A 14863-nucleotide genomic window follows, 5' to 3' on the forward strand; every position below is an offset into this window, starting at 1 on the left:
CGCCTTCCCCTGATCGCCTCCTACCCCTGAGGGTTCCCGGACTGTAAGAGGGGACAAGCTGGGGTGAGCGACTGCACCCCTCCAGTGCATGAATTTTCATGCACCAGGCCTCTAGTCTATATAATAAAAGCCTAAGTGACCATTACAGTGGAACGACCAGAACAACTGGTCGCTATGATGCGCACTGACCACCAGGGGGCAGACGCTCAACACAGGAGCTGCCTGCTGGTGGTCAGTGTGCTCCTACAGGGGGAGCACCGCTCAGCCAGAAGGTGGGCTTATAGCTGGCAAGCGCAGCGTGGTGGCAGGACCACAGCAGTGCTAAGGAGCAGTGAGTCGAGCAGTAAGGAGCAGTGAGCAGGCGGGTGGTAAGGAGCGAGGGGTCCCGGACTACAAGAGGGATGTCTGCTGCTCCCCATGGAGAGCAGGCCTAAGCCAGCAGGTGGGCATCCCCCAAGAGGTCCCGGGCTGTGAGAAGGCGCAGGCCGGGCTGAGAGGACCGCCCCCCCCCCCGCCACGCCCCCAGTGCACAAATTTCGTGCACCGGGCCTCTAGTATCAGGAATAAGAGAGGGGAGATTACTAAGTATCCTACTGATATTAAAGGAATAATAAAGGGAATATTGTGAATAACTTTTTACCATTAAATATGAGAATACAAGAAATGGATGAATTCCTTGAAAGACACAAATTACTAAATCTTACTTAAGAATAAGTAGATAAGCTAACTAGTCCTATATCCTGTATCTATTAAATAAATTGAATTTGCATTCCCAGTGAAAACTCCAGGTCCAAATGGCTTCACTGGTGAATTCTATGAAACACATAAGGAAAGAAATAATACCAACTCTACACAAATTCTTCTAGAAAATTGAAACGGAAGAAATACTTTTTACTTCATTTTAGAAGGCCCAGTTTCCATGAAACAAAACCAGACGAAGACAGTATGATAAAAGTTCTGGCCAATATTCCTCATGAACATAGATGCAAAAATCCTTTACAAAATTTTAGTAAATGAAATCTAGCAGTACATAGAAAGGATAATACATCATAAACAAGTGGGATTTATCCTAAGAATACAAGATTGGTTTAATGTTAGAAAAATAATATATTTCTATTAACATACTAAAAAAACAGTATGTGATTCTCTAAGTAGATGCAGAATAAGCATTTGATAAAATTGACCATCCACTTATAATAAAACTTTCACTAAACTAGAATTTCTTCAATCTGATAAAGTATATTTATGAAAAAGTTACACCTAACAGCATATATAATGGTGAAATATTAAATGGTTTTCCTCTGACTTGGAAAAAAGTAGAGATGTTTATTTTTATCATTTTATTCAACATTGTACTATAAATCCTAGCCTGTGATAAGACAAGAAAGAAAAATAATATGTGATTTGAAAGGAAGAAATAAAACTTTTTATTCATAGTCAATATGGTTATCTTTTACAAATAGTATAAATCATAAAAGAAAAAGATGAAAGAAAATATAAATGTTATTAAAATTAAAAACACCTTTTCAGAAGACAAATATGAAAATGAAAAAGCAAGCCACAGATTACAAGAAATTGTAAAATTTATTATTTAACAAAGTTCTGGCATTTATAATATATAAAGAACTTTTTAATTTTTAATCCTCACTGGAGGATATTTTCTCCATTGATTTTTTTAGAGAGTGGAAGGGAGGATGGGGAAGCGAGGGAGGGGAGAGAGAGAAACATTGATTGGTTGCCTCCTGCACAGGAATTGAACCCTCAACCCTTTGATACATGGGCTAATGCTCTACCACTGAACCACACAGGCCAGGACTATATGAAGAGCTCTTACAGCCCTAGCTGGTTTGGCTCAGTGGATAGAGTGTTGGCTTGTGGACTGAAGGGTCCCGGGTTCGATTCTGGTCAAGTGCACATGTGCAGGTTGAGGGCTTGGTCCCCACTGGAGGGCGTGCAGAAGGCAGCTGATCAGTGATTCTCATCATTGATGTTTCTATCTCTCCTTATCCCTTCCTCTCTGAAATCAGTAAAAATATATTTTAAAAAAGGACTCTTACAAAGGAGATACTCAAACACCAAATAACCACATAAGAAGATATGGTTAGTTTTACTAGTCATTAGTTTTTAGGAAAATATAAATTAAAATGACAATGAAATAATGCTATAATACTACACACTTATTTTAATTGAAAAAGGACAATACTAAGTGCTGACAGGATGTATAGCATATGGAACTCTCATACATTGCTGGTGATAATGCAAAATGATACGTTCACTTAGGTAAACAGTTTAGCAGTTTGTTATAAAGTCAAACATACACCTTCCATACATTCTATTCCTAGCTATTTACCCAAGACAAATGAAAGCATATGTCTATACAGATTTTTACAATCAGCTTTATTGAGATATAATTTACAAAAAATGTTATCAGTTGTAAATGGACAGTTTGAGTGTTATAGACAAATGTTATAGCAGTTTATTCATATTATCCTAAAATGAAAACAACCTACATATTCATAAACACTGTGGTACATCCATATAAAAGAATTAACCCCTTATACATGGATGTATCTCAGAAACATTATGCTAAGAGAAAACCAAATTAAAATGGATAATAGAAAAGGCAAAAATATAGAACAGAGAGCAGTTTGGTACTGCCAGGGGCTGTGGGTGGAGAAAAAAGGGGGGGACTGATTACAAAGGGTCATGAAGAACTCTTTTGGGTGATTTAAATCTTTGGTTTCGTGATTGTATTGGTAGTTACATGACCATACATTTTTTAAAAAACACATCAGTGTTCCCTTAAAATTGATTAATTTTTGTGTAAAGTATTTCTCAAGTCTGATTTTAAAAATTTAGTGAGAAGAATGGCATTCTTTTCTATTTTTTGCAGATCTCCTTAATGTCTTGCTTAATAAAAGACATCTCAATTCTTATACTAGCTTCTGCATTTAAACTGTCGCCCTGTGTTATTTCGCTTAAAGTATATGAAAAATATCCAGTTTGTGAGATAGGTTATTGAAAAGAGGAAGAGTGCCGAAGCCAGTTTGGCTCAGTGGATAGAGCTTCGGCCTGTGGACTAAAAGGTCAAGGGCACGTACCTTGGTTGTGGGCACATCCCCAGTGGGAGGTGTGCAGGAGGCAGCTGATTGATGTTTCTCTCTCATCGATGTTTCTAACTCTCTCTCCCTCTCCCTTCCTCTCTGTAAAAAAAGCAATAAAATATAAATAAATAAATAAAAAAGAGGAAGAGTGTTTCAATAAATGTTTTAGATAATTGTGGATATTCTTTGATACTACACTAAAATACGGCAGTGTTATTTCAGAAAGGTTAATTACAATAGAACTTGAAAATATACTAATGAAGTTTTTGTACTTTAATTACATTAAAATCCTCTGTCAGGCACTTTGAATGGACCTTTTATCTGAATGTATAACATCATTTGTTGGTTATTTGGAAAATATTGTTTATTGAGGTCCAAATGTTTGCTTATTTCATTTATATATTATAATACTAAAAAAATAGCATTCCTTGCCCAGCTGGTGTGGCTTAGTGCTTGAGTATTGACTAATGCACCAAAAGGTTGCTGCTTCGATTCCCAGTCAGGGCACATGCCCAGGCTCAATCCCCCATGAGGGCTGTGCAGGAGGCAGCTAATCGATGTTCTCTCTCATCGATGTTTCTCTCTCTCTCTCTCTCTTTCCCTTTCTCTCTCTAAAAAAATTAATTAAAAACATATTTTTAAAATAGCATTCCTTAGTATCACTACCCATCTCATCAGCAAAGTATTGGTTAGCTGGCAAACTCACAGTGGTGGATGCAGCAGTATCTCAGTGGTGTCACTGGAGAGGGGGTGAGCATGTCCAATCTTGGAAGAGCTTGGTTTTGGTCTTATACACCCCGGGTTTACAGGCAGACCCAGAAACATCTGGCTGTAAAAGCTGGTCTGAAAAAGAGTAATTAAGGTGGTCAGAGAGTGAAGGGCTTGACTTGGCACTAGAAAGATTATGGTATTTCACCTTGAAGAGGCAGAAAGGGTGGTATGATTCAGGTATTAAAAATCTTGAAGAATATGGTTTGGTTGAATGTGGGCTTATTCATCAGTTCCCACAACTATCTGAGCCACTTAAGACTTTTAAGAGGTAAATGCAGGGCATCTAACCAGCAGAATGGAGATTTTAAACTCTCTAAAGTACTCCTTGCCAAATGGCAGAACTTCTAAAATGAGGTGAAGGATGAGTTTGAACAGGTTTATTAGTCACTAGAGGCCTGGTGCCTGAAATTCATGCACTTGGGGGGGGTGTCCCTCAGCCCAGCCTGTGCCCTCTTACAGTCCAGGAGCCCTCAGGGAATGTCCGACTGACAGCTTAGGCCCCCTTGGCAGTCAGACATCCTTAGCGCTGCCGTGGAGGCGGGAGGCTCCTGCCACCGTCACTGCGCTGGCCAGCAGCGATCCCGGCTTCTGGCTGAGTGGTGCTCCCACCACTGTGGGAGCGCACTGATCACCAGGGGCAGCTCCTGTGTTGAGCATCTGCCCCCTGGTGGTAAGTGCGCATTATAGCGACTGGTCGTTCCACCATTTGGTTGATTTGCATATTAGCCTTTTATTACATAGGATAGTCTCTTGGCATTTTTCTTTTTTTCCTTTTTTGATTAACATACAATATTATATTAGTTTCAGATGTACAACCTAGTGATTCAACATTTATATATCTTATGAAATTGTTTTTTGAGCAGGGATTATTGGACTTCTTGGGCCAGAGCCAGAGCAGTGGCTGCCATTTACTTTTTGGTTTCCAGCCTAGGTGTAAGAGTAATTAGATTTAAATAAGAAAATCTCTTTTAATCCTGGGATTTTATTGCTTCAGAAGATAAAGTCATTAAGCCTCCTGGCTGTTAATGAGATTACTTTAGCAAGTTTCTTGTGTAATTCTTAAACCCACAATCCACAGGTACACAATGGAGTGGCCTTACTAGGAAAACGGCCTACACCTGTTCTAAATAAATCCCAGAGACCCCATGGTGCTGTTTCCCTAACAAAAACTACCATGGTGTGAGCCCATTTGTATTTTTGATTCTGGGGAGGTTAAGAAGTGCAAAATAATTATCCTTAAATGCATAGAGTTAAGTAGGACTTGAAAGATCACCTAGCTTGTAATCTTAGGATCTCACCTGTTTCTAAAAAGCTAACTTTCCAGTAACCTTTATGGCCAACTTATATTTCTTTTGCTGAAATTTTAACCAGTATCTTATTTAAAACTTACCAGACACTTTATAACCCAGCACCTTGGTTTTAGTTGGAGTTTTCATACAGATACCATACACATAAATGTATTAAAATTAGGAGCAGTCTCTCCCTAGTGGCTAAAGAACAGTACATTTATTGATCAGGATATTAAAATAAATGTGCAAATGGAGATAAACCTGGCTCCTTCTACAGTGCAGGAGGGAATTTGAGCCTTCCTCAACCAGGATTTTGCTTGTGTAGACAAGAATTTTCCATTGCCATCAGTTACCTACATTTACAAGCTGTAGCATAGCTCAAAGGCAGTGAATGGCTGGAATCAGGGAAGGGTAGCCCTAGGAAATGCAGTTTCCCCTACACCCAGGTATTCTTAGTATTTGCTTGAGGGAAAATATATTGTATGAAATAGTTTCAAAACTTTGTTTTAAAAGAATCATTTGCAGTATGATTATTTCTGAAATGAATTTTTTCAGGATTTATGACATTTTGAATCATGGCTTCAGTGTTTACAGATGCTAGATAAGTAAAGTGCAACCTCAGCTATTTGAACCACGGTTCAGATCACAAATAGGTGTCCTCAAGTCATGCTCTAACAATGACTGGCTACTCTTTATTGAGTAAATTAACTCATATTACTAATGGTGACCTAGAGGTCAGGCTTAAATTATTTTCAGAGGTGTAAAGAGGTAGATTGGTGGAGGAAATGTCTTAGATTGCTAAAGGGGTTCTGATAGGAAATAGGCAAGAAGTGTAATGGGGAAGAAAAGGGACTTGAAATGGGTATTCTTTGTTTTTATAATCCAACTTTCCTAGAGGCTTCTGGTTTTATATTTAATTAATATTCACCTTAGTATTCTTTTGTGTCTTTGAAATTAGAATGGTGTCTTAGAAATTAGAAGGTGCCTTTTGGATATCTTTAAGAAAGCATGCTCTGGCCGGTGTTTATCGGTGGTTAGAGCATCAGCTCACGGACCTAAGGGTCATGGATTCAATTCCTGGTCAAGGACATGCACCTGGGATGCAGGTTTGATCACCGACCCCCATCAGGGCTAGTGTGGGATGCAACCAATCAATGTTTCTCTCTACCCCCACTCCCTTCCTCCAATGCACTCTTTAAAAATCAAAGGGAAAAATATCCTCCGGTGAGGATGAACAACAACAAAAAAGAAAGCAATATCTTTCATGTTCTACCAGAAGCCTTTCTGGAGTATGGGGTTTGGGAAGAAACCTACAGTAACGAACTAGGACTGTGATGTTTCCCTGTTTGGAGCTGAGGAGGGGAGGAGAGAGATAGGAAAGGCTTCCACGATCGCCCAGCTCCTTGTATTCTTGTGCTTGCCAGCTTTTTCATTTATTGCAAGTGATTCCCAGGGGTGCTATTCTTGAGCGAGCTTGTACACTTCTTGATGGTTATAGATGTATAACTTTTATAGTCTTTGCTTTGCTGAGAAAATCTTTTTAATTTCAGGTAAAAAACATCAGAATGAATTTCAGCTTCTGGTGGATCAGGCTAAAAAAGGATATAAGAAAACTGTTGAAATGTCAAAAAAGGATACAAGAAAACTGTTGAAATGTCAAAAAGAAGATGAATCTACAAAAATGCTATTCCCTGTATGCCTGGGTAAGAGACTTTAATTAAAAACAGAAATAATGTTGAGTTTCACTATTCATCCTATCTAATAAAAGAGTAATATGCAAATTGATAGTCACTCCAACACACAAGATGGCTGCCCCCATGTGGTCAAAGATGGCTGCCCCCATGTGGACAAAAGATGGCCATCAGGGGAGGGCTGTTGGGAGGGACCAGGCTTGCAAGGGAGGGCGGTTGTTGGCAATGAGGCCAGCAGGGGAGGGCAGTTGGGGGCAATCAAACCTGCAGGGGAGGGAAGTTAGGGGTGACCAGGCCGGCAGAGGAGGGAAGTTGGGGGTGACCATGCCTGCAGGGGAGGGCAGTTAGGGGTGACCAGGCCTGCAGAGGAGGGCAGTTAGGGGCAATCAGGCTGGCAGGGGAGCAGTTAGGCATCAATTCGGCTGGCAGGGGAGTGGTTAGGAGGTGATCAGGGTGGCAGGCAGAAGTGGTTAGGGGCAATCAGGAAGGCAGGCAGGTGAGCAGTTGGGAGTCAGCAGTCCTAGATTGTGAGATTGGTAGGATCAGGCCTAATTGGGCAGTCAGACATCCCTCGAGGGGTCCCAGATTGGAGAGGGTACAGGCTGGGTTGAGGGACATACACGCCCGTGCATGAATTTCATGCACCAGGCCTCTAGTTTTAATATAAAAAGAAAATTAAACCGAAGGAATTTACTTTGTACTTAATAGATATTTGAAATGGGGAAAGGTATTTTTAGACTTAAAGCAGTTGTTGAATATCAACTAGGTTTATAACTCTGGGAAAAATGACTGGTAGGATGATCTGAGATACAGATTCTAAAAGCTTCCTTTGCCTTGGCTGGTGGCTCAGTGGTTAGAGCGCCGGCCTGTGCACTGACGCGTCTTGTGTTTGATTCCTGGTCAAGGGCACATACCTGAGTTGCAGATTCGATCCCTAGCCCCGGTCCTGACGAGTGGGGGAGGCAACCAAGCTCTCACATGGATGTTTTTCTCTCTCTCTCCCTCTACTCTCCCTCCCTTCCACTCTCTAAAATATCTAAATATGGTTATTGGCCTTTTGTTTGTTAAAGTCCTTTGCCCATTTTTTAATTGGGTTGTTTGGTGTGGGTTTTTTTCCCCTCATTCATGAGTTTTAGGAGTTCTTTATGCTGGATATTAATACTTTATTATATATGTGATTTGTAAATATTTATAAGCATTGCATGTAGTCTTTTTGCTTTCTTAGTAGTACCTTTTGATGCATCTAGGTACTTGATTTTGAAGAATTCAATTTATCAAATATTTTTGTTGCCTATACTTTTGGTGTTATATCCATGAAGTTGTTGTCAAATCAGTGTCATGAAGATTTTCTTTTATATTTTTTCCTAAGAGTTTTATAGTTTTTGCTTTTACATTTAACTTTTGATCCATTTTGAGTTAAATTCTAAGTATGGTGTAAGGTAAGAGTTCAACTCATTCTTTCAGATGTAGATAATTGTTTTCTGAGCACCATTTGTTAAAAAGACTGTCCTTTTCCCATTGAATACTCTTGACATCCTTGTTGAAAATCAGTTGATCATATATGTGAGCGTTTATTTCTGTAATCTCTATTCTGTTTGTCTATATGTCTATCATTATGCTGGTAGTATACTTTTTAAATTATATTAGCTTTGTAATAAATTTTGAAATTGATATGAGTCCTACAGCTTTCTTATTCCTTTTCAAGGTTATTTTAAGTCCCTTGAGATTCCATGTGAATTTTAGGTTGGATTTTTCTGTTTGTAAAAATTGCTATAGGGTTTACATTGAATCTAGAGATGGCTTTGGTTAGTTTTGACATCTTAACAATACTGTCTTTCAATCATGAATGCAGGATAATCTTTCATTTATGTATCTCTTCTTAATTTCTTTCAACAATGTTTTGTGTTTCTAGTATGCAAGTCTTTTACCTTCTTAGTTAGATTTATTCGTAAGTATTTTATTTGTCCTAAATCCTGGTGTCATTTATAGGTTGCTGCCTGAGTATATACCTCATGGTCTTGGTGAACAACTTGGATTAGTTCATGTGGTTGTTAAAGGATAGTCTTAGAAAGTACTTGAGCTCCTGAGAAAATCTGGCTTATTTTCTCAGATTTGGAGAACAATTTTGTTTATTGGTTGAATCTCTTTGAAAGTGATTGATTGCTTGTACTCAGGGGTTATGTATTATACAGGGTGGGGAAAAGTAGGTTTACAGTAAGTATGCAAAAATTTATTCTTTGTATTATTTCTTCATTGTATTCTCTATACCAGTGGTCGGCAAACTCATTAGTCAACAGAGCCAAATATCAACAGTACAACGATTGAAATTTCTTTTGAGAGCCAAATTTTTTAAACTTAAACTTCTTCTAATGTCACTTCTTCAAAATAGACTCGTCTAGACCGTCGTATTTTGTGGAAGAGCCACACTCAAGGGGCCAAAGAGCTGCATGTGGCTCGCGAGCCGCAGTTTGCCGACCATGGCTCTGTACCAACAACTGTAAACCTACTTTGCCCTACCTGTATATGTATTGCACTTAAATACTGCTCTCTCTCAGGTTCACAGCTGAGTGCTACTGGTAGGTTGCTATGCATGAATGCGCAGGTCTGAGAGAGGTGGGGAGTGAGAGTGAGAGAGAGAGGAAGACAGAATCACAGACTGAAAGGCTGCGCTTTGTATGGCATCACACAACTGCATGTACTGTGTAATTTTCACTCTTTAGAATAAATTTGCTCATTGCCGCGCCAGTATAATTTAAAAAATATGTGTGTTCTGTCAAGTAAAACCTTCCTTTATTTTGTTGCGTGTCTTTGGGGAAGTTGGATGTTGGAGCCTCATATTTTGATGCTCTAATTTGAAGTCCTCTTCGGACATCTATGGACAGATATGAAGAATAACTGACTTTCAAAGCCCACAGATTGTTGTATGATGTTTGTCCCCAAGAGGGAATATATCTGATAGAAGCTTATTAAACGGGAAGAAGTAAGAGGAGATTGTAACACAGGTGCAAAAATAAAAGATAATTTTAAGTTGAATAGGATTCTGTTCACTCGTTTGCCAATGTGATTGCATTCTCCTGGCCAGTTGAGTGACAGGATTGCCTGGGTTTACTGGGTATTGATTCCTCTTAACATGATCTTGGGTATCTCTTTACAAGGGGTTGTCCTGGTTAGCTTCTTTCTTCCTTTTCCCAGATAAATGTTAGAGGGTAATGATTACACTTACTGAAGGTCAGACAACATCAGGAGCTTAGTTTTAGAAACTACTCTTGTGATATATGATCTGTAGTATAACAAAAACTTATATAATAATTTCTGGAAAAATCCTGACTGTATGGACTTTGAAAGGTGTGGGGTTTTGGGGGGAAGAATTTGTCTTATTCTTTTCCCATAATTTTTCTCCTTTTAATAAAACCGTGACAGTTCTTTTTAGTGTCCTTTGTGAAAGGCCGCTTGCCCCTAAAGCACACTGGAGGAGTGATGTGCAAAAGCTCTGCTCTCTGTGAAACTCTTGAAAGGGGTTTCACTCACGGCTTGAACTTGAAGTATAGTGCTGCCTCAGGTCCCGAATCTAAAAGGGCACAATTGAAATCCCAGCGGAGTTCTGAAACAGGCTGTGGGGGAGAGTCCTGAGCACTGAAGAATTCGTCACTGGCATTATTTTCTGCACTCACATTTGTAGATATTTGGTTACTAGTATACGTACTGGTGACATTTTTGCAAATCTTGTGTCTCTATCTGCAATAAGAGACCTCAGAAATTGAGATTATGACAAGGGGTGCATAGAAATGTGACAAAAATTTTTTTTGATCCAAAAGTATTGGATCAAACAAAAATATTGGATATGTCTGATTGGTTTTTCTTTTCCATGGTGAATATTAGATTCATTGTAACAGATTTAGTTAAATGTCCAGGTAGATTCACTACCCTATAGTAGTCAGTGACAAATATTGTGATTGTTTTATTACTTGAATCTTTAATCCTTTTTTGTTATGCTTCTTATGTTTCTCAGTATTTTCTGGTCTGTAAATATGCTGGAATTCTTTAGTAATACTGTAAATAGAAGCTGCATTAGAATTACAAGGTTCTCCCCACTCCTGGTTCAAATTTTGTTTTTAAATTAATTAATTTGGTAATACATGGTATGTACAGTATAATTAGATGGCACCATTGTAGTGTTAATTCTGATTCTCTGTTTTGGAATCAGTTTTAAATAAGCTTCTATTTTACTAAGTACAAATAACAATATTAAGTTTGTAGAAATAATAACTATGCAGAGGTTGTAGATTTTAAGGTACTCTTAACTGTTTCCTTTTTTCATTTTAGAACAGGAAGATAATAAAATGAAATTACCAGATATGCCCACAGTAATAAACCACTTCCCTCAGCCAAAGCTGGACTCCCTAGGGATATGTGAGCCCGATGGACCTGATGATTCTTCTAGCTGTACTGATATTCAAGAGGACGCTCTTTCTTCATCCGAATCAGATACATTCAATAGGTAAGACACTCGTAGTCGTTATTTTAAATGTCTATTTCCTGTGCATGCTAAGATAGGCACACATAATTAGAAAATAACTTTGAGGCATAATGCAGTTCCTCAGTCGCCTTTTACTGCGTGGTAACTTTCACAGTGACAGCGAGGCAGTGCGTGGGAGAGTACGTGCAGCAACCCTAGGGAGGCTTTGTTTTCTACTCTGTAGCCTTTATAACCCTATTTTTCCTGGAGTTGGATAAGAGAGTATGATAGGAAATGAAACTTTTGTCAAGACAATGCGTGAAGGAGGTAAAGATAACTACACTAGAAAATAGTGATGACCAGAAGTACAGTGCACAGAGAGTAAAACAAAAAAAGAATTTGTCCCCAAGAGGACAAATTGAGCAAGTAGAACCAATGGGGAAACTTTAAAAATGAGAGATTTGGAGGTAAGTCATTTTCCAAATGATTTTTAAAATCATTAGCCCTAGCTGGTTTGGCTTAGTGGATAGAGCATCGTCCTGAGGACCAAAGGGTCCCGGGTTTGATTCCGGCCAAGGGCACGTAACTTGGTTGCAGGCTTCCTCCCCAGCCTGGACTCTGATTGGGGCGTGTGCAGGAGGCAACCAATTGATGTATTTCTCTCACATCAATATTTCTGTCTTTCCCTCTCTCTTCCACTCTCTTTAAAAATCAATGGGAAAATATCCTCTGGTGAGGATTAAAAAAAAAAATCTATTTTAAAAAGATGAATTTGTTGTTCTACTTATTTATGCATTTAATGGTTGGGTGTTTTTTATTTTATTGTTGAAAATGTTACATATGTTCCCTTTTTTCTTCCATTGACCCCTTATAGCCCACCTCCACCCCTGCCCCCGGCTTTCACCACCCTATTGTCTGTGTCCATGGGTTATGCATATAAAAGATGAATTTTTAAAGGAGGACAGAGTGTTAATATGTGTGTGTGTGTGTGTGTGTGTGTGTGTGTGTGTTCACACCATTTTATATTCTGGCATTTAATGATAAATACTATTCATGTTTCTATCTCACTTTATATTTACCTTTTTTTTTTCCCAATGGATGCAATGTTTTGTTGTGTTTCTGTATTGTAATTGACCAAACTCTTCAATTTCAGTTGGATATCTACATTTTCCCTAATATTCTACTTATATACCCACTGCTGTGGTAAAGCTCTCCCTAGGTAATTTTTGATATTTGTTTAATATTTAAAAATTGTTGACAGTGCTCTAGAAAAGTGATTTTCAACCTTTTCCATCTCATGTTACATATGAGATGTGGTGTGTCTAATAATCAATAAGACAGGTATAATCACAACTATAGTCCATGTGTCAAGTAGTTGTCTCAGAGGGTGGTTGTTGTGATGTACTTGCCTGTGTGTGTGCATCATGGCTCTCCTCATTTCATTTGAGTTACATGTATTGTTGTTAGCATTATGTTAATTTTTCATTTAAAATGTCTTCAACAAAATAATGAAACAAAAAAGTTACTGTGTATAAAAAATTCACAGAGTGTGCAGCAGGGCATAAGTTTGATGTTAGCAAAGTAGTATTCATCATTGGATGAATGACCGCAATTCCATAGTTTCTTAGAAAACAATCAAGGGATTTATAAGAAAGCAAGATACCTATGAGTAGATTTTTGACATGCAGCATGTGAATATAAAGTCCCTGATTCACTTCAAACATAATTTTATCCCCTGGTTAAAAGTTCCTGAAGTAGGTTATAATACTGGTTGGTGCTAACCCAGCAGAAGCCTGTCACAAAGTATAGCCATGTTAGTGCCAGTGTTATTTAGTGACTCTAAAACCTAGTCAAAAGAGGTACACACTTGATTGCAGTAATTAACATAGAAATCAGAAAGAGAATTCGAAGTGAAAAGGGACCAAATGCTGTTGGTCAAATCAGCATATCAGAGATAAGTTATCTTTATTTATCTGGTCCGTCTTATTAATAATATTTAGGCATGCAATGGCAGGGAGATGGGCACTACACTTAGTGGGTTTGTTGAGATCTTTTCCAACTCTAAAATTGGTTAAGAGTATAACGTGTGTGAGTATGTACTGGTACTCTATCTATGTGTCTATACCACACACATATATTCAGAGAGAGAGAGTGAAAATCTGGGGGAATGATAAGAGTCATTTTTTATAGATTTGACATTAAAATTTTAAAAAAGTATTGGAGAGGCATTGTCCAAATCAAAGGAATTTGTTTATACTAGGAGATTTTCTAAAAGAAAGATTTATACTTATGATTTATTGACCAAAAAGGTGGTAGCCAGAGGTGTACATGGTGTGGTGAATATGGGTCTCATTTATTTCAGTCAATTAGTTTAGGATCAACACAGTTATCTCTGCTGTGGTGTGTTAGAGAACATGGCCTCATGAAGTGAAATCACAAAGAACAGATAATTCTACTGCTTGGTAACTGTGACCCTTCTTGCAGATGCCAAGTGTTGGTCATAAAAGAACCTGAGCCAGATAAGGTGTGAATGAATGCATTTTGACTCTTCACAATTCCTGGCATAAACAATCACCTCTTCTCTGATGCTAAGTTAGTAGCAGCAACTTTGTGTAGGAAGTCCAACACGGTAGCAGACACAGAACATCAGACACTTTAACAGAAAGGCGAATTAACCATTGGTCATGTGTTTGATATATTTTGGTACAATCTTTTCTTCACTTTTAGTATTTTCAGAAGCACTCTCTGTCCAGAATTCTTAAGAGCAAGAGAGCAAAAAACATGTGAAGAAATCTTACTACTATATGTTGGAAAATTTAAGTAGTTAAATTTTAGCCTTTCTTAAGTTCTGAGAAAATTGAAGAATGATGGGGAAGTCTTAAGAGAAAAAGTGCCATTGTTACATTCACCTAAGGAATATTGAGGTACTAGTACCACCAGCCTTCTAAGACCAAGCTGAATTTGTCGATTTCTGAAGGAACGGGAAACACTACCTTTATCATCAGAGTAGCCTCTCAGAGCCAGAGGGCAAAGTTGAGATGTGTTGCGATTTTGAAGTTTGGTTTCAGACAGGTCTTTTAGAGCAGGTCTTGGTTAGGATTGCGTAAGCCTAGTAGTTCAGAATTGGTGGATACAGCAAGATGAGGATTTTGAGATGAGGGGTTCAAAAAGTCCTGTGGGTATGTCCTTTGATGCTTTCTCTTGAAAAGCTGATGGATCTTTCAGGAAGCTTTTGTCTTAACAGTTATCTTCCTGACAAGAGTGTCCTGGATTAGTAGTTATATTGATGAAACAGTGGGTGGTAAAGTCTTGCTGTTGTAGACAGCATGGTGTGTGTTTTCTACAAACATTATTCGAGTGCTAAGAGTGCTACATGTATTATGTCATTCAGTCCACATGCAAACCCCACTTTAGAAAGGTAGAAATAAAAGGTCAGAGGAGTTGAATAAGTTGCATAGTGTGTGTCAATACAAGGATTTGAACCCAGGTCTAGTTCTATTTTGAATCTCAGAGCCCCAGTTTGTTCTCCTGACCAGTAATGATGCTATGGCC

At 38.5% G+C, this 14863-nt stretch overlaps 1 protein-coding gene across 1 annotated transcript in view; it reads left to right on the top strand.

Moving 5' to 3' along the window:
• Window positions 1–14863, top strand: part of RAD18 (RAD18 E3 ubiquitin protein ligase) — an 80845-nt gene that overhangs the window by 40862 nt on the left and 25120 nt on the right. Inside the window, exons 10-11 of the mRNA XM_054708116.1 lie at window positions 6715–6867; window positions 11179–11353. Coding sequence (XP_054564091.1) covers window positions 6715–6867; window positions 11179–11353 — 328 coding nt within the window. The remainder of the gene's footprint in view (window positions 1–6714; window positions 6868–11178; window positions 11354–14863) is intronic.

This window comes from Eptesicus fuscus, chromosome 18 (assembly GCF_027574615.1).
Source record: "Eptesicus fuscus isolate TK198812 chromosome 18, DD_ASM_mEF_20220401, whole genome shotgun sequence".
Taxonomy (NCBI): domain Eukaryota; kingdom Metazoa; phylum Chordata; class Mammalia; order Chiroptera; family Vespertilionidae; genus Eptesicus; species Eptesicus fuscus.